At 35.7% G+C, this 26,549-nt stretch overlaps 1 protein-coding gene across 1 annotated transcript in view; it reads right to left on the reverse strand.

The window, feature by feature from the left end:
* The window catches only part of LOC134527796 (protein disulfide-isomerase A5), a 49,909-nt gene that overhangs the window by 6,282 nt on the left and 17,078 nt on the right, over positions 1-26,549 (reverse strand). Inside the window, exons 6-9 of the mRNA XM_063360743.1 lie at positions 25,951-26,119; positions 16,292-16,396; positions 14,523-14,823; positions 11,183-11,385 (exon numbers count right to left, since the gene is read on the reverse strand). Of these exons, the coding sequence (XP_063216813.1) occupies positions 11,183-11,385; positions 14,523-14,823; positions 16,292-16,396; positions 25,951-26,119 (778 nt within the window). The remainder of the gene's footprint in view (positions 1-11,182; positions 11,386-14,522; positions 14,824-16,291; positions 16,397-25,950; positions 26,120-26,549) is intronic.

Raw genomic sequence — 26,549 nt, forward strand, 5'->3', positions numbered from 1 at the left:
TGTTCCAGGAATTACGAAAGCACATTGCATCATTTGGGAAAAGAAATGCTTGAAGACCTATGCCCTCACAAACAAAATTTCACAGTCAATTTCTAGTTTTCCTTTAAACTCTGAAAGAAAATCACAGAGAGTTCCGGTTTATAACCTTATATATGACAGTGAAGATAACTCATCTGATGATGATGTGGAACCGGTGGGTTCCATCTCAAAAGTTGCAATAACAAATGGAAGTTTTGTTCTTGTTGAATTCAGTGAAGAGAAAAACTCGCATATTAAGTTTCGATATGTGGCAATATGTCAAAGCGAAATCGATGAGCAGTATGATGTCAAGATAATGTCTCTTAAGAGTGTCAACAACAGCAAGCAAGTTTTTAAAATTGATGAAGAAGACATCACTTTTGTTAAAGAAAATCAAATTGTCAAAGTTTTACATTATCCAGAAATTGTCATGCGAGGAAAGCGGATGCATTACAAATTCAAGAAAAATATTAACATTAAAGAAAAGTAGTTATTTCTTATGATTAGACTGTGCATACAGATATGATAGAAAATAGAAATTTTTATTACATAAGTTGTAGTAACACAATACTAACTCATTTATACAGTAGGCCTAATGCATTGACAAAGCACCTTTAATTAATTTTTCGTTTATTTTATTTGTGCTTTAAAGTTTTAAGTCCAACATTGATATGTACACAAAATGTAACGTTAGTTACCGTAACGTGAGTTACCAACATGTTAATGCTTACATTTTAATTTTGACAATTGAGGTGTTATATATGATTCTGTAACTTTACTGATTGAAATTTGTAACTGTATATTTAACAGGATAAATAGGATTTAATTTTTAAACTGACTATATTAGCAGAAAATTAGCATCGAAGATATAATTTGAGAATGTGATATCCCTTTTATGTAACGTGAGTTACTAGACAATTTGGTTTATTATTAAGTGCAATATTAATCAGAAGTACATGAAAATTGAGGATATTCTTCATAAATACAAAATGGATGTTTTATTACAGTTTTAAACATTTTCCTTGTCTTAGAATGAGAATAATATCACAATATACTTCAAATTAATTGTCAAACCGTAATGTGAGTTACCATGGACACACCCTGAACAGTTAATGGGTTCATGATACAGGACAAATATTTGCCTAACCCTTTTTTTACATACCCCATGAAACATAATTAAAGCATAACATTAAAGAATTCTTAATACTGCTGACTTGGGTTGCAGGTATCCCTAAGTATTTTAAGACCACCTTTGACACATTCGGATAGATCATTTGTTTTCATTCCACCATAGCAGTGAGTTACTCTTACTATCGATGCACTTGTCATTTAAGTATTTTGTCAGTTCATCCACACAGTCACCACAACTGGACTGTTTGTTGGTCAGTTCTTCAAACGCAGACCAGAGAGAAGAGGAGCTGCTGCTTGGTGAACATGCTTGTTGTACAGCTTGCAAACTCTTAATGTCTATGTTCATTTTATTTAACTCACTCTCTAAAGTAGCTACAGCAACCACTTTGCCAACCAAAGTACCTCGGAATCTTGGGTCCACAATCATTGCAGGTAAGTTAATTGAATCTTCCTTATAAATGCCGAATTTTGATTTTACTGCTTTCAGCAAATCCTTGCAAACATGATTCCTTCAGTTTTATCCTGAATGCAGCGTGTCAGATGTGATTCTAAGCAGTGGAAAATTGGTATTACTATGCTTGAAGTGGGATAGTTTTCTCCACTTATCTCTTCTGTTGCCTCTACAAGAGGTTGCAGAATCTCTACAAGGCCGCTCATATGTCTCCATTCCTGTGGTGTTAGCATATGCACATCACTGGTGTTTTGGGGACTGGCCATTTCTGCATTCAGTGCACTTTGCATTTCCAGAAGCCTTTTTAACATTAAATACACATGACCACCTCGTGTAAACATATTGAATAACTTCAAGTTTAGGCAAATCAAATTTTTTCTGCATGGCATGGAGAGACTGTCTAGCTGTACTGCTCCGCCTGTAATGGCTTACTATCGCCTTGCACTTTGTTAGCAACGTTGCCACTCCTACTGTTTCTTTTTTTGCATCATTGATAGCAATTTGCAAGATGTGGGCAAAACACTGTACAGACAAAAATGAATGAGTGGCAGCACTTCTGAAATTGGCTCCATTGTCTGTTACACAATATATTGGAATGGTTGAATTTTGCACAGGTATGTCCCAGTCTTCCAGTGTCTGACACAAAGCTGCACTAATGTTCACACTAGTGTTGGATTCATTCATGAGGATAATGTTCATGGTGAAAGAATTACTGACAAATTGTGGGGTGATGTAGTGGCAAGTTATGCTCACGCACTTGTCAACAGCTGTAGATGTCCAACCATCAGTGGTAATGCTAAGTGACTGTAGTGATGGGTAGTCTGTTTTCAGCATTAACTTCATTTTTTCCTGCATTTCTTCGTAATTGTTCGAGAATGTGGTCTGACTGGGGATTTGGTAATTTGGTGCAACATGAGGATTTGCCATAAGGTCAGCAAAGCCCTTCTCTTCGACATAACTGTACGGGAGAAGTCCTCTTGAAAGCATTAAACAAATACTTTTTGTTATTGACCTGGCCCTCGGATCATTAGAAGAAAATTTCATTCTTTTTGAAAAAAACATTTTCAAGTGTCTGTTGTTTGTGTTTCATATCTCTCGTTTTTGGAGCAGGGTTCTTCAATTCAGAAACTTTTTTTTCTTCTACATAACTTTTCCATTCTTGTTCATGCTTCTTCAAATGACAAATGAGTGTAGTTTTTGTTGCTGCAACAATATGTCATTTTACTTAACTTATGAAAATAAATTCCCCCCCCCCCCCTCCCCCCAACAGATGTTGATTTTAATCACTGTGATTATTTTAAGCATTACGTATTACTAAATGTGTTTATAACCGATTAACACTACGCGATGTTTTTAAATTCTTAAAATGTGAATTATTGTTATTATTTTTTAAATTATTACCGTCCTTACATCTTGGGGAGTGAATAGCACTTTCTTGCACACTTTGCATGTGCTTGAATTGTGATCACTGTAGGGTTCTGCGAATATTCGAAATTTCCGAATTCGAGTTCGAATTTTTTGATATTCGATTCGTCAATTTGAATTAAATTCATTTTACAAAAATTCGACTTGCAATTTCTGGCCCGGATACACTAATATAATACTACCCCCCCCCTCCCCACCCCATGTTTAAAAGAAATGTAAAAGGACGATTACATCTTCCACTTACAAAAATTATACAGCGCAACCCCTTATTTACGTTACCGTTATTTACATTTTCCCGTTATTTGAACCATTTTATTTCTGTTCCGTTTTAACCTCATTTGATGTAATGCAATAAATTCCCGTTGTTTACAACCCGCCTATTGCTTTACGCAGTTTACGCTGTTCGTTCTGATAAAACTGCTTACTAACTTAATTAATCCTATTACAAAGTAATCTGATGTGCAAATCATGTTTTAAAGACGTTTTTAAAAGTTATAAACTTCATCTTTAACGTCTCGGGAATCGCTTTATACCGCTTATAAAAACGTAAGCAGCGCCAGTTTGGTTGTGTTGATTCCTGTATTCCTGTATAGAGCGCACGCACGTCGTCGAAGATTGATATCGATAGCTCGCAGAATGCATGCACGCGCGCGCTCTGTCAGGAACCGAGTTAACCCGCATGATCGTTATGCGTATAGTTACAAATCACGTTCTTGTTACGGGTTTCTTTTTTTTTTACGATGAATAAAATGGTTTTATTACATCACTCATTAATTTAAATTATTTGACGTGCTTTCGCAACGTCTACTTTTTAAATAAACGTACTTTCCATGAATAGGTTTTGTTTTTATGGATTACTTTACATTTTTTTTGCATAATAGTAGCACCCACGGTTTCACCCCTAATTTTCAAACTTGATTTTAGAATAAAATGTGTGATGCTTAAGCAATAAAAACTGTAAATTTGTTATTTTTCTTTTGTACAACTTCCTTATGCTGTGATATTTTTATTAATATTTTTATCCTTGAAAGTCAAACATGCTAAATAAGGTAAGCAGTGATACTTTTTATGGTCTTTCCTTTATTTACACTTTCCCGCTTTTTAAACTTTTTTACTTTAACCCCATGAAAAGTGGAAATAAGATTTACTGTAAATAATGTGCGTAGCCATGTTACGCTTTATAAAATAACCAACTAAAACTGTCAAACGTTCAAACACACTGCTAATTGCAGGTCTGTAAATTTACAAAATACAGTAATTATAGTATGATTTTATGTTAGTGTGACGTCAGCCGGGGCTTCGCCCCACGAGCCTGATCATCCTCCGTTCCCTTTCCCACCACCTTTCCTACCCGGCATTTGTGTCATGACGTACGTAGCCGTGTGCGATTCAAACTGCGCGCCACGAACTACAGCAAGAGGGCGCTTAGCTGCAGTGCGCCGCACCCCTAAATATGTTAATTAATATTGTAATCCTTTTTCTTTCCACCCCAAAACAGTGTAACGATGGCTATGCATGTGAGTGTCTTTTAATTAATACCTTCATGATCTTTTGTTATTTTATAAGTGCAAGCACGAACAAGGACGCTCCCTAGCGGGCGACGGAGGAACTAGCATGAAACTCATTTGAACCCTGTTTTATGTTTATAAGTAATTATTACAGACGGTCTGGACATGGAAGTAATTTAATAATTATTGTAAAAGGATTTATGTATTTTATAATAGTAACCTGGGGCATGCTACAGCAAAGTTGTAACGGTAATTGTGTTCGGCGCGAAGGACGCCATGTTGCCACCCGCAAGCCATGAGCTCATCCCAGTCTCCTTCTACAGCCGGCCGAGGGCGGACGTCTCTGCAGACACCCCGAGGACATCACCGTTGGTTCACCGAGTAGTAATTCTGTAACTTAATTTATTCAAATCACTTTCTTTTCATCCTCGGGGCCTCTCTCGGTCGGAGAGACTGCTAAGTAATAATTACTCACTCTTCGGAGTTTTTATCTCATCGGTGTATTAAGTAACGGCTTGAGGCGGCCACGTGCGTGGTTCGCCTCCTCACCTAATCAGATTCGTGCCTCGGGCGTTTTATAGTTGTATCAACGGAGGATCATGTAAGGGCGTGTACCACGAGTAGAATAAAAGCCAATTAACTGTGTTACGTGTTTTGTGTTCGGGGGGCCACGTGGGTCCCTAACCTGGTCAGCGGCGTGTGGGACGCCCTGAGAGCCCACTGCAGTAATTAGAAGCGTGCCCGACGCTGAGAGCGGGCTTAGTTAGGGACAGGAGTTGCGTATAACATTTTGAGGGCTAATATCTCGCCGCACACGGGCCACGTAACATCCTGAGTTAGAGTCTTTCAGCCGGGTCCACGTGCCCACTCACGTGGTGGCGCCCATTAATTTCCACCGATATTCTTACCTCAACACCGGTACGCCCTCAAGTGCTACAGACATATAATTATAATTTTTTTTTTTTAATTTTTGAGAATCTGGTTGTGCTACTTCAATATAGTCTCACTTTAATTTTAGTTACTTGATTTAAACTGTGAATTATGTGACAAGTTTTTCAAAGGTGGTATGTTATAATTTTTTAATGATCTATGTTATTTTAATAAATATTCTCAAATTCGATCCGTAAAAAATTCGAAACTCGTGAATTTTTTTGAAATTCGATTCAAACTCGATTCGAACTGAAAAATCACAATTCGCAGATGTCTAGATCACTGCTTCTCTCAAAATAATAATATATAACATTCATGTTTGGCATGCTGCAATTTAAAATGGAAAAATACACCCTGCTTCCTACTATCGCGTTTGCAAAATTTAAACGGATGATACAAAATTTAAACGGACGATACATAGGCACACGCGCTCATCGATGATAGTTTTTTTCCTTTCCCATGTACGATCACGTATGCATGAGAGAAAGAAACAGTTATCTTGGTGCATGCCCAGTGTGCAGCGCGTGCTTTATTTGTCACATTCTTTTTGCCTTTTGGGTGGCGGCTGAACCTTTATCGATCGACGAACGTAAACAAACATGGTGTTCCCGCATTCCTAAATGGTTCGTTATGTTTCTAACCGTCGTAACATATGAATCATTTTGTGCGCTCTATCAAAATGAAGGTGATTGCCATTTTGTGGTAATCTCTATAAATTACGAATGTACTAGAAAGGTCGGCAAACGAGTCGTTAACTCAAGCATGCATCGCTCATTGATACCTAACCTACCTTAATTAAACTACATATTATCTTCACGGAAAAGGTGCTAACATTAAGGCAAGTTGAAACTTATTATTTCCCCAAATAAATAATTCCGTGATTTTACAGGGTATCCACACAAATCTGCAATAAAATTTCCCTGACTTTTCCCTGACCAAAATTTCAAATTTCCCTGACCAATTGATTTTTTTCAAACTTGCCTATTTCACCATTTTTGAACAAAATAAAGAAAATCCAGCCTCCACCATCCCCATAGCTGGCCTAGTTCTCTCTTCACTTTATTTCTTTTTTAGTTTTATTTTTATTTATAAAATTGAAAAATTATCAATAAAAAGGCTAGAAAGCAACAACAAAATCAATAAAAATGCAACAAAACACAGTAACAATGAAACTAAATATAGTATGTAGTTAGAATGATATTGCACACTAATTTTAAATGGAATAAGCAATAGTCATTAATAAGTAGTTTTTAGTCTTTAAAACACTGATTTAAGGAACTTGATACATTAATGATAGCTTCTAGTTATTTTTCATATTCAGAAGAAGTTTTTTCTTGCGTTCAATTTCAATGTCTTCTTTCTCTCTCCAATTTCATGATTTTCTTCTTTTCTTCTAGCTCCCTAAGCTGTTGCTCAATTTTCCTTTTTCCTTGCTGTATTTCTCTTCTTCTGGATTCAACTCATTTTTATTTTCCAAATATGCTTGGTATCTTCGCCTTGAAGCTCGCACAGAAACAAGAATGCTTCTTGTAATGGTCACCTCTTGTGTTCCACCCATATTCTTCACAGCATCACAAATAATACGTTGAGCCACTAGAGATTATTCCAATAAATTTTCAACAAGGAGAGACTTGTTTATTGAGAAGCCACTTTCCACGGAAGCATTCCCATGTGACAAGATGAAACAGAGTTTCATGACTTGCCACAAATCCTCAAACCTCTTGTCATTGCCAATGCAATAAGTGAATGAAAAAATTAATCTAGTCCAAGAGTAACATCGTTGTGAGTGGCAAAATCTGTGAAACTCTTTTTCCATGTCTCCAGTTTAGCTTCTGCAGTCAGAGTAACATACTGCTTTTTGGCTCTATCAGCCAGCTTTTCCGAAATCCTTTTGGCACCATGTAACTCTTCAAGAACAGTGTCGACTCTCTTCAAACCCAAACCTGACTAGAAGAAAATAACCTTTGGATTGAAGCAAGTTAATCCTCGTACAAGATGTGATTTCAGAGGGCTTTTCAATTTTAGCTTTTCTACAATGCTGACAAGAAATTTTTGAAACTCATTTTTAAACATATGTTTCTTCTTGTCAGAACACTTTACTTCTTTAAGCATCTTTTTGGCAGCATATCCAACATCAAATTTCTCTATAGGTATTAGATTTTCATTGTCGGACAAATCTAGTCATCAGTTTGTATGCTGTACTGGCTTCAGCAATTACTTCTTGCTTGACAAATCTCATTAGGAGATTCCTAACAAGTTCTTGAAGTGCTGTGTACAGGAAAGGCACCAAAGGTTTCTGACTTTGAAACTGAACCAAGAAAGGTTCACACTCTGATATTAGACTTTTGAAAGCTGTCATCCTGACTTTCAGAAGAGGGTCAGCCATAGCTTCTTTGAGACATTTGTAATTATCATTTCCTGGAAGTGATTCTTCTTCAAGAAATTTCTGAACATTGTCATATATTTTCAATGCTCGTTCAACACAAGCTCCATTTTCTAGCCACCTCACAGAAGTAAACTTAAAGGAAAAGTCTTTATTCTGTGTAATGTCTATGTACTTTGCTCGCCGTGCTGGACTGTCTTTGAAAAGACCATACATGGCTCTCAGAACGGAATTAACATCCCAACCAGCTGTTTGATGACCAGTCTTCACAGCTCCATTAACTATGTAAGCCACAGGTGCCAATATCAAGGAGAGATTTTCCATCTGGATTGTCATCTTTCAGTTTACTTTCAAGTTTCTTATAAAAACTATGATTTACGTTTGGCCCATCCATCGAAACTTGTAACAAGTTTTCTAAAGGGAGCATAAGGCCTTCAGAGAATCCTGCCAACATATGTACAGCAGTTGCACATCCTAAAAAAACGCTGTTCAAATAACGTATGCAAACTCTTTGTTGGTTGACATCCCAAAAACGTACAAACATGTCCATTTGACCCCTCTGCACCACCTTATTAAGTGATTCATCAAAACACACTACATAATCACTGCAGTTGTTCAAGTCAGACTTCAAACAATCTTTGAAATAAGGGGCTAATCCATGATTAATTACATACGAGGCTTTAGTTTTCTTCGTTGAGAAATTCTGAGCTATTTTGCTATCGTGAAACATTCTTCGGAAAACAGATGCACTTCTGTCACAAGCGTTCAAAGACATCTTCCCTGAAACTACTTCCAGTGCCCACATTATTTCTGCTGATGTAACATCATCATCATTCACTGTGAAAGTCTTCACATTAGTTTGCTGCAAGACTGGAGTTAAAGAACTACTACAGGATGAGTCTGACGTTGAAGATGGATTTGATGCATGTGAGCTACATTATGGAAATGAAGGCACTTCACACTGCTCAGTTCTAGCGGATTTGGTGAAAAACGAAATTTTAAGTTGCAAACATGTACTTTGAGCATTTTTCACATGCTTTGGTCCCTTAGCATGAGAAAGAACAGACTGTCTCCCCATATTACTAAGCTTGAAAGATTTCACGCACACTTTACAATAAGCTAATGAAGAATCTCCAGGCACTAAGTCTAACCAACTGGCAAATTCTGGATTCAGTTTGTAATCTAACCATTGTTTATTAAATGTACACTGCTTAGCCATGGTTCCTTCAACTATAGAAAAATGTTGCAATGACAAAAAAATCGACAGAACCAGGTTTACACCACCTGATGGAGCAGTTCAGTTTTTATTTTCACTAGTAGATCACACTTTTTCAAAACCTGAAACACGTCACCAAAACAAATCATTGACATTAAAAAATATGTACACAATCATATACAAAAAATATATTTGTTGTCTGTTTGCATTTCAGTTCTTGTAATCTTCAATTCAAAATAAATATGAAAATTTTATCATGCAGAGGTCTGCATTGTATTATTTAACAGTTTCTGGGAAAGACAAGGATACAAATACATGCATATACAGGTTACCACAATAAAGTTTCTACCACTGCATGGCCAGACTTCAATAAAATTACAATAATCATACTCAACTGCATTACGAAAAATGCAAATTCAAACAAAACCTTGCATTCACCATTACATTGTGTGCGACTGTGTCTCAAACCATGACCTGAAAAAAAAATGCTTTCACAGTCTGGGTGATGGCAGACTGGAGCATCACATTTCCCCCTCAAATTGCTATCATTGGGGAATCTCCATGACTTTTCCATGATCTAAAGTGAATTCCCTGACTTTCCCTGACCAACTTCAACTTCCCTGACTTTTCCCTGACTTTCCCTGATTTTCCAGAATGTGGACACCCTGTTTTATTTTACGATATTGGTTTACTTCGGCCTAGTGACAAATTGTGCTGGCAAATGTAAATAAAACAAATATATCGCTGCTGCGCAGTAAATTTTAGTTTTAAAAGTGTCAGCGGGTATAATAAACAACAAATTAATATACATAAACGGGAAATTACCCGCCACAAATATATTTTGGCAGTATATACAGTAGAACCTCGATGATATGTTCCCGTTTCATACATTTTCCCGTGTCATACGCCGATTAATTTTGGTCCCGCCGAAAGTACTATATTTACAATGGTTTACTTTCCCGGAACATACACCTATAAAATCAATAATTTCCCGTTTCATACGTTTTTACGAAGCGGAAAAGTCCTAAAATTCACATATTTTTTTTTATATTCCTCCTGACAAAATACGTTTTAATGCTTTTATTTTGAAAAACGTTCACTGTTTACCTTTGCAAACGTAAGAAAATAACTTTATCGCACCATAGATATGAATAGTATCAGGAAGACTGTGCACTTCACTACTAGCATCTATGGCCAGCACCAAGCGAGACTAGTGGCGCAAACTAGCAACGATTATGAAAATGATGCACGCGCTTTATCAAGGCACGGATCTCATATTTTGTGCATTCATTAATCTTTTAACTGAATATAGTCGTTTGTTATTGTTTTCATACGATCGGATTGTTTTGTATTTTACGTTTCTCAAGTTAAAATTTTATTTAAATTTGTTCTGTTGCATAAAGTTGTTTGTAAAATGAAACAAACAAGCAAAAATTTCTGATTTTCTTTTTACAATAGCCGAATTTTTTTAATTTCCTATTTAGGCTTGGTGACCTTTCCCCCCCTCCAAGAAAGGACTGCTTTACTTGATTATGGACTGTATTTTACATTTCTCGTGGTTTTATTATATGTACATATAATGATGAATTCATATCTTTCATTATTATAATGCAATTATTTACACATTATGTATTTAAGTTTAATCTGATATTGTGCTGGTATGCTAGATTGAAATTTTTTTTTTACTATTGCCATTCCCTTTTCATACACTTTCCCGCATCATACACCATTTTTGTGCCCTCCGTTGAAAAGTGTATGACAGGGGTTCTACTGTATATATAGATCCAAATAGTGGGCCAAACGTTTCTGGCAAAAATCTTCGACTTTTCCACTCGAAGTTTATTTTTGTCGAAGCCAAAGTCGAAGGAAAAACATCTTTGATTCGACTTTGAATACTCGAAGCTTCACACACCCCTATAATTTTTCCTTGGTGATGTGTCTAATTCAAAATTTGAATTAAACTTGCAAACAGTATTTGCAGCAGCCTACCTATTTCCGTGACTATTACCCGATTTTCCCAGAAATTGTCTTAGAGTTCCAGCATTTTCCTTGTTTCACTGACACAGAACCATGAGGCTAGTGTCTCCTGAACTCCTAAATGCCCCGAGATTCCCACTCACCACACGGCCGCCATTGTAGGGCTTGCTCTCCTTGCTGTAGTAGTGGAAGTACTTGAAGGTGGGGTAGCCCTTCACATCCAAGGCCGAGCACACGGCGCTGTGCTCCGTGCAGTCCACGGCTGCGAACTCCACCTTCGTGTCGTCCTTGAACTCTTCCGCGGCCGCCGAGAACTCCGGCTTGGCCTTCTTGCAGTGGCCACACCCTGCGACATGGAACCCACCAGGTCGTCAGTCTTGTCTCGGCTTCACAACATCCACATTAACAGCATGCTGCCAAAACCAGTGATAAATTGAGTCCATGTTTTCTTAAAATTTAATCTTGATTTAAACTGTCAAGAAGTTGCCTCGAATTAAGGAACTCTGACTATTCAAAAAATATTTAATGTTTGTGAGTAATTTGATAGTCAACTTGACATTTAAATTAATTTTTTTTTTCCATTTATCATTTCAATAGATACCCCAAGTGGAACTCATTCACAAAATATAATTGAAAAAAATACAATATGTGTGAATGAAGCTTAGAAGATTTATTGAGAAATTTGGATTTGTTTTCTGCAAATAATATATACATAAAACCTCTTCAGAAAATGTTACATAATAAATTGTCCTGCATAATAAGTTCAAGAAATTTTAAACTAGACATCAAAAGAGACAAGATTTTATGGTTTTGTTTTTAGTGCAATTTTTTTTTTTAAAACAGAATATTTCAGGATTATTGTTTTTATTTTTTATCAAAGTTGTTTTGTAATACTTACTCTACCAAAATAGTGGTAAAATTTATATGCTGCATTTTGTCAATACAATAATTTGTAATAAATTGGTCTAAAACTAGGGACGGTTGAATCCTCGAATACTACAGAATCTCCAGTATTCAAAAGATGAGATTTGAGGAAAAAGATTAAGGATTCGAGGTAAAAAGGTTCTACAAAAAATATTGGAGTAAAAATAGTAAACTAAAAAATTCAACACTTGCAGACTCTTATTTATACTAGGCTTATTTAACGTGTTTTATCGCATAATCGTCGCACGCGCATCTTGGTTGCACCGTTATTTTCGGACATCAAAATTTGGAGAAAAAAAATTTCTAACATAAACTTTGCATGATGTTTTTAGATTCCGAGCGCTTCCCGTATAAAACTATGAATTTTAATGTTGAAATCTAATATTCAATCGGATGTTAACACTTACTTATTTAATTAACAGAAATACGAAGTTGTCTGATGTGTAAATTTTCTTTTAAAGACGTCTTCAAACATTATAACTTTTATCTTTTCGTCTTCGTCGCCGCTGTGTACCGCTTATAAAAATGTAGCCAGCGCTAGTTGGCATCATTCATGTTTGGTTATGTTGATTCCCGTATAGAGCGCGCGCACGTAGTCGAATATCGATAGAGAGAGCTCATCGATTGCATGCAACGCGCGCGCTCTGTCTGGTGCCGAGATAACTACATTTGATAGACCACGCTTTCTTGTGGTGTGTACTACGATAGTTATGCGCTCCGACTCATGTTCGCATCACAGTTTTGGTTTTATTGTTTTTTGTTGCATGACTTATCAATTTAAATTTTTTTGCTTTAAATTAACGTACTTTCCTTGAATAGGTTTTGTTTTTATGAATAACTTTACCTAACAAAAATGCTTTTTCAACATAATCGTCACACCCCTACTTTTCAAACTTGATTTTAGTATAAAATATGCAACAATTATGTGATAAAACACGGTATGTTATCTTTGTACTCATTCTAATACCATTCCCCAAAATATTATTTTTTAATATTATGTATAAAGTATATTAAATACATATCATGTACTCATCTAGAAAACTTAGTTCATGAAACGAAAATACATAAATGTATAGGTTGCTAAATTTAGGGACTCCGAAATATTGTGAAGCCAGAAATTACTCAACTTTTTTTGGAAAAACAAAGTTTGGCGCAGAACAAACTGTTTTTGCGAGTTGATCAACGCCATTTCTGATGTCATGTGGAAGATCATAGATCTTCAACACAGGAAACAAATTATAATAACAAAATTTTTTTTGATATATCATGAATGAAGTATTATTTTGGTACAAAGCCCATCAATTTTATTTATGAACACCAAAAATGCCTTAAGTTGTTCTTCGTGCTGTGTTTGTATGTCCTGCATCATAATATCTTTGATTATTTAGCAGGTAAAAAAAGAAAGGATGGCTTTGTTTACAGGAAAAGCTGCAACACATTTTTTTATTTTTCAAATGGAGAAAAACCTATTTCCCTGGTAAACGCCCGAACAAAACCGAAAAATATTACGGTATTAACTATCATATCGTTTGTTTACACTTAATGTTTTAGAAACATTATACGTTGTGCCAAGAGGTAATTGTTAATGGTATGTGAAGAAATGTTACAATGTTTACACTTACTTTAGTTGTTATTACAACATCTAAAAATGTAAACATTGTGTAGGATCTACCTTGTTTATGCCAAAAGATAGAATTTTTGTATTGCCTCATTTAGTATATACGATGTGTTTTAATGATTTAACAGTAAGTTATTTTAATTTTTTCCATTAAATTTAACAAAGTTATTGAGATGATTTTATGTCAATTTTTTGAGATTTTTTCTGAAACCCAAAACTGTTTTTATTTTGTAAAAACAATCAGTAATTCTGAGAAAAGCCTTCTTTCAGTGAGGAAAAAAAACCTTGAAATTTTTTTGTATTTTCTTATAATGATTTTAATTCATTCTATAACATGGCATTGTGAACTTCAAGTAGTTTATCATTTTATCACATGGTTAAGTTAAGGAAGTGTTAAACAAACATTCCCAAAGCACTGTAGCTAGTGACATGCACAAACATTTCTTAGTTTCTGTAGAGATAAAATACAGTATAACATACATAAAACCAAAATACTTAGTTTAATTTTAAATACAATTAAATTAAAAACAAAGAGGTAATTTTAAATTTGAAAATTGTTTTGTTGATCCTATTGATTATATACATAAAAATTAAGTATTTTAAATGCTTTTTAATCATAATCACAGATTTATTTGTAACATATAAAATGCATACGTACTATGTTACAGAAAACAAATACAAATTTCTGAATGAATCTTGTAGTCCTCATATATGTTAACATTATTTATTTTGTCAAATTTTCTGTGTCTATCACTATCAGATAATTAAAAAAAAAATTATATGCTTTGACATGTTGAATTGAATATCAAATTATTCATTAATGTACTTTTTTTGAACACTCGCAGATCTAAACTATTTATTTACAAAAATGGTAGTGTTTAACATAAAAGACATTCAAATTTAACGACTGATCGCCAGGGACAGGTAGGCACGACACTCACAGGGTGCGTAGAACATGACGAGCACATGCTTCTTCTTCCTGAGGAAGGGCTTGAAGCTGTCCTCGCCGAGGTGCACCACCTCCGAGGCCTCCTCGCTCCAGGGCCGCTCAGGCGGGGGAGGCGGCGGGGGCTCACGCGGGTCCCGCATGAATCCCACCAGCTCGCCGGCCGTCCGCACGCTCACGTCGAACCCCAGCTCTCCCCCGCGGAAGTACTTCACCGTGGGGTAGCCCCGGATGCCGAACCTCGAGGTCACCGTGGTCTCCTTTGTCGCGTCCACCGCCGCCAGCGCCCCCGGGATCTTGGCGACAAAACATCACCAACCTTTACACCAAGCAAGTCCACAGGTCCCATGACCTGCAGGCTGAACTCAGTGGTGCTGTGCTTCAAGTGAATTATGAATGAATGAAGAAATAAGATACCAATGAGAGAAAGTTGTAACTCATATACGTATATAATACAATAGATAGTTTGTCTGTCCTCAGCATAGTGCAGAGATGGAGAGGCCTAGAACTGTGAAATTTGGTAATTAGTAGATTCTTTATGAGGATTCCATTTAAACCTCAAAGCTATCATTTCAAAATTAAATGTAGTTATTTGAAATTTAATTTTTTAAAGTTTTTCACCCATAAATATTGATTTTCACCCCAATATATTCCGTACAAGTATTTAAGTAGAGAAATAGCATCAGACTCTTTGCTGGTTCATTGTTACCATGTTTGGTCAAATTTTATATACAGCATGTTTCATTTTAATTTTCTCTACAGCAGTCGTGAGTAGCCTTTAACATTGTTTTACACCAAAAGTTAATCGAATACTATAATAATTTCTTTGTGGTATTTTTGTGATAGTTATTTATGTGTTGTCTCTGCCTTAACAAAGGCAAATGTGTTATGCAAATAGCTAAATATATTTTAAAACTATTTACTTTTGAATCCAAGATAACATACTTTGATTAATAATTATTTTCATAATTCTTAATTTAAATAATTATATAATTTTTGTAAGATACTTTTTAAAACTTAAATATAGTATTTTTTTATTTAGGGTGTGAAATGGGCAGACACATGAAATGTGGCAGTGACGTACTCAAAAAAGAGGGGCAAAAGTTGTGGCAGTCACACAATATCTAAATAAAAAATCTATAGGTACATAGAGTACTGTAATATTAAAATATTCTCGAACACAAATTTAGATTTGTATCCACAGCAAAACCAGGAAATTTTTTTTATTCTTCTGATACTTCAAAATTAATTTTTTATCAAATACTTGTACATGGTTTCATGCAATGGCTACACATATTTCACATTAATTGTTACAAATACTAAAAAAACAAAACTACTAAAGAATTATGTATTCAAATATTTAGTTTTTTCTTATTTCAGTAACCGCTTATAATAATAATAATAATAATAATAATAATAATAATAATAATAATAATAATAATAATATTTGCTCAGCCCCCTAAACTTTAACTGTTCTGTTGTACTTATGTTTAAATTATACAGCAATGAATCTTAACCTAAAAATTGACCGCTGCAATACATAACATGGAACAGCATCATTACACTTGGAAAATAAATAAATTTTTGTTATTTCGAAGTTAAGAATTTGAAATTAAATTGAATAGGAGTGATAAATAAAAATTTTGATATTTTAAATACTGAATATTTGCACAGGCCTAGTGAAAACACTTTGTTATACTCAAAGTTTCATTTCAACAGGGTGTTTACTAACAACGCTTCACTGCGTTAGTGCGGCAGACCAACCTGTTCATCTTTCATGATCTTGGCTGCTTTCTCGTACTCTGGTTTCATCTTCTTGCAGTGGCCGCACCATGGAGCGTAGAACATCACCAACACAGACGATTCTGCCTGGACAGAAAAAAAATATTTGTGTGCCAATCATAATGGCAATTTTCCAGGAAAAGCGTGGAAAAAATTATGTTTAATAATTCTATTGAAATGATCTAGGTATGTTAATGAATAAGTATTAGGAGGAATACATTTTTGAGTGACGATATTAACAAGGTATTTCAATTAAGAGAAGTAAATGCCCCAGTTTGAAAAAATGGCAGGAGCATACTATACATCAATACTTGACAAGATGAAGGCAGAATGTGCTGAATAAAAAAAAGTCACATTTGCAGAGACAAAAAAAATTTGTTTCACCAAGACAGAGCACCAGCTCACATCTCAAAAGTTGCCACGGTTTGAACTGCTTGACCACCCTCCTTACTCCCCAGATAGAAATAAGTTTAAGAAGTCAAAGGTCATTGATACTGTGCAATGTATTTAAATTTGAGTTGATGTGAAAGTCACAAGGGTTGAATTTGAATAAAAGGAAAAGTTAAAGGTTTTGTAGAAATGTTAAATTTTTAGTTTGTATGCCATGTAAGAAAATAAGAATTGAGTTGTTTTTGTAGTTACAGTAAAGATGTATGGAAATTTTTATTGGTAGCTGTATTTTGTGAACTTAAGAATAAATACAGTAGGTGGATAAGCGGGTATACGTAGCATGAATTAGAGTAGGTCGTTCCAGTAAAAGGACAGCTACAGAACGTAAAACCAAAAATGCAGTTTATAGGAAAGCAGAGGTGTTATCTTAGTTTTTTAAGTGCATAGTCAAAGTGTGGAGAGATTGGCCGAGTTATGGGTGAAAAACTGAAAAGTTGTACCCTGCTGGGAGCAGAGGTTTAAGTGGTTGTGATCGTTGGTTTGGCAAGACATTGGGAGTCAAGGAGGGTAATTTTAAATGGTTGTTTCCAGCAGTGTGGCCGATGATTTTTTTGCAAGGGTGTTCGGATCTCTTCCCCTTGACCATTTCCGCCCTCATGATGTTGAAGTATTTGCAGATGATGTTAAATTTATTGAAGTTGATGTTGAAGCTGTTACAGAGGTAATGATGTTCTTTGTAGACCGGAGATGTCCAGTTTGAAGTTTATGAGGTGGCTAGTGTTGACATGAGTTGAACTGTGCATTGATGAAATGACATTAATATTAGTTGGGAGTAAGGTAACTGACACATTTGGAAAAAAATTGATGTAGTCATTTGCTTAGAGTTAAAAAAGGAAATAAGAGTTCATGTCCGAATTTTTATTTTCATGGAACATATGAGTGTTTGAAATTTGGATGTGTAAAATGAACATATATATTGGATTGCTTTCCTGAGTGGCCAGGAGTAGAAGTTAATGTGATATATATACAAAGATTGTTTGAGTGTAAAACTTAGTATTGTTTGAATTTTTTATATAAAATTGTTTATCTTTTTTCATTTCTTAATGTCTCTTTAATAAAAAGTTGGAGGGGGTGTAGTGTTGCAGACCCCTGCCCTCCCCAGCTTTGTAGTTTTTTCTATGCCTTTTATTTTCCAGTAAGACAGTATATCAGCTGATTATGAGGTCAAAGGTCATAAGTGACTTAGTTTTTATGCTCGTATTTTATTATTCTAAATATTCTTATAATTAATTTTGATATTAAATATTTTATTCAGAAAAGCCATATATGAGGGTAGTATGAAAAGTTTCCGACATCAACATGAAAATGGCAGCACTCGTCAACAAAAATAGGGGAATGTGTTTGTTCATGCTATGGAACATACTATCTGAAATTTCAGTCTTTTTGGATGCACAGTTGTTTTTTTAACAATTGTCTGTGTGAGTCTCTGTATAGTCGTTGTTTACGAAGGTGATGGCCTCCTCATTCAACAAAAATCTCTATCCGAGCGCAATTTTTAGCCTAAGAAAAAAAAAAAAGGGTTTATATCTGGGAGTAAGGAGGTTTGGTAAAGCAGTTCAAACCATAATTCGTAAATTTTCGCCATGGCAACTTCTGAAGTGTGAGCTGGTGCACTGTCTGGTGAAACAAATTTTTATGTTTCCGCAAATGTGACCTTTTTCTGCAATTTATGCCATGCAGCTGCTAAGTTTCAACCTCCGTTTTCTTTATTTTTTAGACGTTATATATAGAAATTAGGGCCCACAAGTGAAGTGCAGGCTCGGGTAGTTCGTTGTTCCGCCAGGACATAGGTAGATTCCAGTAATTTCTTTATACCTAAATGACTGAATCCCTAGGGACAGTATTTCGTGAAGGCACAGGACTGTGAGTAGCAATCGGCAAACGTTAGTGAGTGTTTTTTCGTGCGGAGCTGTCTTGTAAAGGACCTGTAAATTTCTTTGCATCGTGAGAAGAATAAAAGTTCAAAGTCATTTCATATCTTATTTAAGAATCATCAACAACTGTTTCGAGTCACTTAACAGTCGTAGACAGAACTTTACACCAAACTACCTGCAACTTCTGTTGAATTTTTTCGTTTCAGTGTTTATGAATGTGCAATTCAGGCCACAGCTAGATGGTGAAGTCTGGACTGGCACATGGTATATGATTCACATTTTTTGTGTTATTAATATTTTAATGCAATTCACCATAAAATCTTGTCCCTAATATTCTGCAATTTCTAGTAGTGTTATATGCAGCATAGTCTTTAATGTCGTGAAGTCTTGTACCCAGTGTAGTCTCAATGTGTAGTCTTATACACACAGTAAGTCTTACATTACATGTTTCATATCCAGTACCATCTTGTATGCTGTAGTGATGGGTAAATTCCTGTTTTAGTTACGGTTCTCGGTTCGGTACCGGTTCTTAAAAAACGGTCCTCGGTTCTCGGTCCTCGGTTCTGACTTAAAAAATAAAATAAACATAATTCACACATTATTTATGAAGTGTTTCAAGTAATAAACTATTTATTGTTAAGGCTACAAAAAAAGCACTAAAAAGCCTGTATTCAGACTTACATCTTCAACAATTTACTGTTTATAACACTGAAAATAATAATTTATTTGTATTGTTCTGTCCTCGGTGTTTTTATTGTATGCTTACAAAGAAATGCATTGGCATAATGTTTCAGTCTTTAAAGTTTAAAGAGACTATCAAAGCAAATTAAAAGGTTTAGAATAGTTTTCAAGCTACAGCAAACACATCAACCTATTACAAATGTAATATGTATTAGTGAAAAATAATTCTAAATAATATAGAGAACACTTAATAAAACTAAAATTTACTATATTAATCTAGCAATTACCTCCAGAAATCTACATTAAATCTCCTTTAAAACATAGGAATAAAAAGAAAATACAGTAAAACTCTGTTAAGACGTTTTTCAAGGGACTGGTTGCTAAAAACTTAACAGGGAAAACTTCTTACAGGGGAAATACATTGGTTAAAATTCAGTCAATATAAAAACCAAATTTACTCAAATAACACACTGTATTAACTTTAAAATTACACTCACCTATTATCATCAGCATACTTGGAAAAATTTAGAATTACATCAATAAACTGAATTATATACACTGAATTAAATGTAATAAGCACAATAAAAAACTTATTAGAACACTAGCAAAAAAATTACTGTTTTGAAAAATATTGTGTCAGCTTTGATTGTTTTAACACATTTTCCGACTGACCCATTACAAAATTGTCCAGTTCCCACAAACTCTTGCTCACAATATCAGGAACATTTTGTGTTCCATGCACAAATAACTTCAGTTTGTCCAAGTGGTCAAGCGCTTCAGAGTACATGAAACCTCGATTCTATGTACACTCACGGTTCTCCAAAATTTGTCCTTACGACCGAGTTGTACGTACGAACCAGCGAGGCCAAATTACGTCCATTTGTGGCAATTCCCCCCCCCCCCCCCCCCCATTTTTCCCACCGCTGCCGTGGGAAATGATCTCCCGTTGCAGTGACCTGCTGCCACGGGAAATGACCTGCCATGTCTATATATTATGCTGATGTATTTTAGATCGAAATTATATCCTATTCGTGCAGAAACAACACATGAGCTAATCAAACGTAAAAAAAAAAAAAAAAAAAAAAAAAAACCTTGACACTGAAGGCAGTGTCGTAAGACCCATTTTTACATTTTTTTATATTTTATATCAATAATATAATAATAACACACAATATAATTGCTCAAATAAAAAATACCGTGGGTACTTTAAGTGTAGATAAGATTAGCTAGTAGGCCTAAAAACATCATGAAAAACGTAACGTTTATAGTCGGTAATGAACATTTTAAATCACAAAATATACATATTTTATAACATGAAAAGTTGCTTTTATTTCAAAATATGTAATAATTTAAGCCTAGGCGTGTAAAAGTCCGAGTAATTATAGCAGGAGACAATCTAAAATGCACGAGGGAAAAACGTAAACTCACGAATGTATAAACGTAACGGGAATGTCGGGAATATTACGTGGCTGCTTGTAAGTTCTGATACTGTATTTATGTCACAACTTAGCCGAAATACTGGTACGAGATATAAACTTCACAACATAAAATGAGCGGAGTCTTGGTAACTGTTTTATACGTATTTTATAATTTCGGAAGTATTGTACAGTTGACGCATATTTTTTAAACTAACCATTTATTTCTGGGGATCGTAAATAATTAATTATTGGTATCAAGACATCAAGATGAACGTAAACTTGAACATGTCACGGCAGCAAGAAAACTGGTGCGTATACCAATAAACTGGTATTAGAAATGGACAAACTGATACACGGGAGGTGGAGCTTATATTTTTTTCCGCTAAGCTCGCATCTATTGGCTGGCTGCTGATGGAAGGTCACGAGTCTGGACGGAATGTTGAGTGAGATATACTGCGCATGCGAACAAAGAGAGCCAGCTGGCGGCTACGCCGCGCCGTAACAGCAGCTGACCGAGTACAATGACCTTTCACCGCATATAGCGCGCTATTGACTGTAAATTTCTATCAATTTGCGGCCTTTTTTTTTAAATTTTTTACTGTGACGCAATGTGTATGTAGCCCGTATTTGTTATAAACGCTGCAGGTTGTAACTGTATTTTAATAAACTTTAACGTATTTCTTACACTTTTCATATTATTTTATTTTATATTTTGCCTCATTTTTCACGGTTTCTGATAATCTGTACGTACGAGCGAGGTGTACGTACGAACCGGGGGCCGTACGAGCAAGGTTTTACTATGTTGGCACAGGAGTGGAATCACTTTCATCGCTACCATCATAGCTAATCACATCTTCAGTTAAACCCTTGTGAAAACTACACGTGGAAAGATCAACGAATAATGGCTGGTGGTAATACTGGTAATATGGTTTGCTGTATATTAAGCCGGAGTTACAATAGCCCGTCGCCTCCATCCGTCTGTCCGTCACATTTTCATCCGTCAACACCACGAATCTAGGCAAGCGATTTACAACAAGGCACCTCGTCCGTCCGTCAAAACATTTTTCAAAATCAGTGCAGCCAAAAAATGTGAACTTTAATGGTCTAATGTCAGGGGAAATGCCCATATAAGTTAAATATTTTTGATGATCCTGTTCACGTTTGAAAATCGTACAGAAACTCGTGTTCCCGTACATAATGGATCAGCAAATCTTCAGAAAAATTTGAAGTTATTACAATTCAACGAGTTTTTCAAGCCGCAATGCATATAATGTTAACCAAACTGTGAACAGTTGAACTAATAAAAACAAACTCCACTGACTTGTATTCGGATAACAATTGACTGGCGCGACCAACCATATATATAATTTCATCCATTCATCTGTCAAAAGTACAAGTTTGCCGAGCTTGGCAAACTTATACTTTTGAAGGACGGACGAAAATTTTCGAGCTCTCTTATTTGCTGCAGGTCACGTGATTGACGGACAGATGACAGACGGACGGAGGCAACGGGCTATTGTAACTCCGGTTTTAGTCACGTGTTAGAAAATGGTATGTAGATGGAACAACGGCTCAGTCAAGCAGATGATTGGTCGCAAAATACACTTGTAACAGTGTGCGGCGTGTGGCGCAGGTTTCGATGATCATGTGCGTTTATCATTCGTCAGAATTTATGCCTCAATGGGGGATATGGTGTGTTGATGGAACAGCGTCTCAGTCAAGCAGACGTTTGGACGTAAAATACAATCGTAACAGCGTGCGGCGTGTGGCGCAGGTTTTGACGATTGTGCACGTTTATCATTCGTCACCAGTTATTACTCGAGTGGGGAAATGGCGCACAGATAGAACAGCGTGTCTGTAACAGCGAGTGGCGTGTGGCGCAGGTTTCGATAGTCTTGTGCTGTTCAAATTAACTCATCGTTTGTAAATACATAAACTCATCGTTTGTAAATACATACGTAATTTTTTTTAATTAACTTTAAATATATATATATATATATATATATATATATATATATATATATATATATATATATATATATATATATTAGTGATGGGTCGAACCCCATTTTTCCCGAATCCGAATCTTGAATTTGAATCCCAAACAGTACCTCGAATCCACCCCTCGAATCCGAATCCAGATCTCAAGGGTTAATTATAGAATAATTTATAAGTTAAGAGAAAAAATTAAACATTATGCAAAATTAATTAACCCTTTAAATTTTTATTAAAAAAAAAAAACGGATTTTGACACGGTCTGGATCAAGACGATTCCGTTTCTGGTCACATATGTTTCCTGCAGTGCTGAACAAACGTTCAGAGAACACTGTCGCAGGTGGTGAACACAAATATTTTTTGGACAGTTTATGTAGCCTGGGTGAACACGCAGACTGAGTTTTTCAGTATTCGAGGATGTTTATTTCTGGGTTAACTGTAGGATCACGTAAGAATCTGGTCACTTCAATTGCTGTAGAATCCGACTTGGTGGATTTAAGGCATTTAGGCATTATCTGTGAGTACAGTGATTCATGTATCCACGGAAAACGGAAAACGAAATTCAACATCCGACGGAACAATATTTTGTAGTTACCAACTTGACATTTGTTTAAAGTCCCAAATGAAGATAAACACTTTCCTAAAATATATAATGGAAACTGAAAGGCGCTATCTTGTCTTAAATGGTTTTAGGCCATAAGAAATATTGTTGTGTGTCTTTTAAAATTAAGCCTCACTAAAGCATAGTGATTAATATGCCCGAAGTTAAAAGTGACAGGGTGTTTTCTCTAGTTTACCCATTAAAATTCTTTATGTTAATATTAGTTATTTTTTGTGTTGCTCAAAATGATTGGCTAACAAATTCATTGGTTGGCCATCATGGAATTCTCAGATAATACATATTTTAAGGTTGATAGTCTACACAAACCAAACTTGGTCCTAAAAAAATTCATAAATAGAACATGTATCAGAATATTTAAAATTGAATCGTGATTAAAATAATAATTGTATAATGTATTAATTTTTGTCATTCATTATTTCCTTGTTATTACTACATGTGCGACCGTAACTTGTGATGAAAGTCGGCATTATTGTTGTATTACTAAGTAACAGATTTCTCGGTAAAGTTATTAAAAAAACAAGATTCATATTACTAGTCTAGATCCTAAATGTGCTTTATTTTATTTTTTAGCATATTCTGAGAATACATCTGTGATTTATGCCTTTTATTTAATACCAATGTAGCGACAATGCATCTATGTTCAAGTTTCCCAAATCAGTACATGCTTCATAATTTTTTTTATATAGTAACAAATTAAAAGTACAATAAAGTAGAACCTCGTTAATCCGTGATGCACTAATTCGGGAATCGGATAATCCGGCACGATTTAAAAGAGCAGAAAAAAAAGAGAAGTAAAAATTGTCAGCGCTTAAAATTAACGTCACGCGGGCCGGCGGTGGGCAAACACTGCAAGCCATCACATGGGCCGCCAAACTCTGCAACGCTGTTTGTACCGACACTTTGTGTCGCCCCCCTTTCAGCTGTCACATTTGTCACTCTTTAAACTTGAGGGGGATGTCCTGACTTCTGCTTCCCATCTCCCTTTGTTTGTTTCCACCCGCCAACGCCAACGCAGGGCAGGCGCCTGGCGAGTGACGTGTCTGGCTGGCATTCGGCTGTACGAAAAGGGGGGAGGGAGGGGGGGGGCTACCCAAAATTTATGTGCACAATCTTATCTTTCTCTTTTTGGCTGTTGTAAATGACTGTGAACTAATGGCTAGGCAGTGCTGTATTTTTTTAAGCCGAGACACTAATTCGAAGACGGCCGGCCCTTACTGAAATGGATTATCCGGGTTTATTTTTTTTTACAGGATTTCAATTATCCGGGCATCGGCGGGTCCCAATTATCATGAATAATGGGGAGTTTACTATTTTTTATCCATCTACTGCCAAGGTGCAGTAAGCCTCGGGAGATGTTATGTCACATGACCTTGGCCTTAACCCAGCTGCACGCCGGTGTCTGAGAAGCTTGACAAGACCTTCCGTGCTTTTAATCGCTAGTCCGTGAAATTCGGTAATCCGTGATTAACTCGGTCCCGACCATCACGTATTAACGAGGTTCTACTGTACCTCAATAGGATGTGTTCCAAGGAAAACGTTAACAGGCCAAGTAAATTGTAAGCATTTAAGTTTTTAAAGTACTACATTTACATCAATATTTTTCCTCGAATCCCGAATCTTTTCCCTCGAATTTCGAATCTTTCGAATACTAGAGATCCGGTGGGATTCGAGGATTTGACCGGGCCATTCCTAATAAATAAATAAATATACATATATATATATATATATAATCATTTTTTTATCATGTGTCTGCGGGATCTTCGTCAACATTATTAACACTAAAACAAAGACGTGCCACTTTCAAAGCAATCCCGTTTGCCTAAAAGAAAAAAAAAGTACTAGCCGTTCCGCTAGATGGCTGCAGATGCAGTGAACTTACACCCCACAGCACTACACAAAAACCATAAAATTTTAGAATGCCGAAAATTATTACGGAAATATTTAAAATCAATCATCAATTCTATTAAACAAATGTACTATGAAATTTGCACTTTTAATTGTTCTTTATACCCCAGTCAACCATACTTATGTGTCAATGACTCAATTATCTGCCTATTTTATAAACATATGAAACAATAATGGCGTCTTTTGTTCTCATCTCTCTGCTGAGGCACGTTATACAGTTGCACACATCGATGAACTACATCTATAGCACCTTCATCTGTTATGTTTTGTTTGAAAAATGTACTTTGTTTACAGATGTAACGAGAATATTAAATATTTTCACATGTAATTTATTCTATCGTTAGAGATGAATATTATTCCACATAAGTTCAAAAAAATAATTCATATTTAAATTGGATGTGAGGTGAGCCATTTCATGCTGCAGTTAATGGTAATTGTAGTGAAGGACTATTTTCGTAAAGGGTTTTGCTATACTGCTGGTACCGACATTTTAGCTCTGGTTCTCGGCGCCGGTTAAAATGCTGAGAACCGTAGAACCGTAGAACCGAGAACCGAGAACCTGTACCGACCCATCCCTAGTATGCTGTGTTGTATTACATGATGAGTAGTCTTAAATGCCATGTCATATGGTGTGTCACACCGTCTTGTACGATGCAAAACTACGGCAATAGCCAGAGGAAAGACGGACCGGCTCACCTTGAGGAACTGATCGAAGGTTGCGGCAGTGAGATGCACAACGTCGCTCTTCGTCTCGGACCACTCTGGCTCCTTGGCCTTCTCGGGGGGCCGATGCGGGTTGTGCATGAAGCCCACGATGCCGTCCTTATTGTTCTCTCCCTCATACACGTACTTCTGGCTGCCATTCCTACCAAGAGCAGAGAGAGAATACAAACAAATGAAAATGGGCAGGAGTGGTCAACTGTTCAAATGCTTCTGAAATAGAAGACATGTAATTACATGCTAAAATTTCACTTTTGAAACAGTATGGGCATTTAAAAACACATGACGATAGGGGGAAAAAAAAAAAAAAAACATAAAAAACACAACAAAACACAAAAAATACTCGCATAGTGGATATTGTTAGGAACAGAGAGAGAACATACTATGGCGTGTGAGAATATTGGAAATTTCCAAATTCAAAACAAAACATTTAATATGTATATTCAATTTGAAATACTAACATTTTCAAATAATGGAAACTAAATTCTTTTAAAAGTGTAGTAATGAAGTTGTTACATGTCATCTGGTGTAACTGTCCGGTGACATTAAGGTTGAGTCATTGTTGTACAATACAA

This window comes from Bacillus rossius, chromosome 1, assembly GCF_032445375.1.
Source record: "Bacillus rossius redtenbacheri isolate Brsri chromosome 1, Brsri_v3, whole genome shotgun sequence".
Classification (NCBI taxonomy): domain Eukaryota; kingdom Metazoa; phylum Arthropoda; class Insecta; order Phasmatodea; family Bacillidae; genus Bacillus; species Bacillus rossius.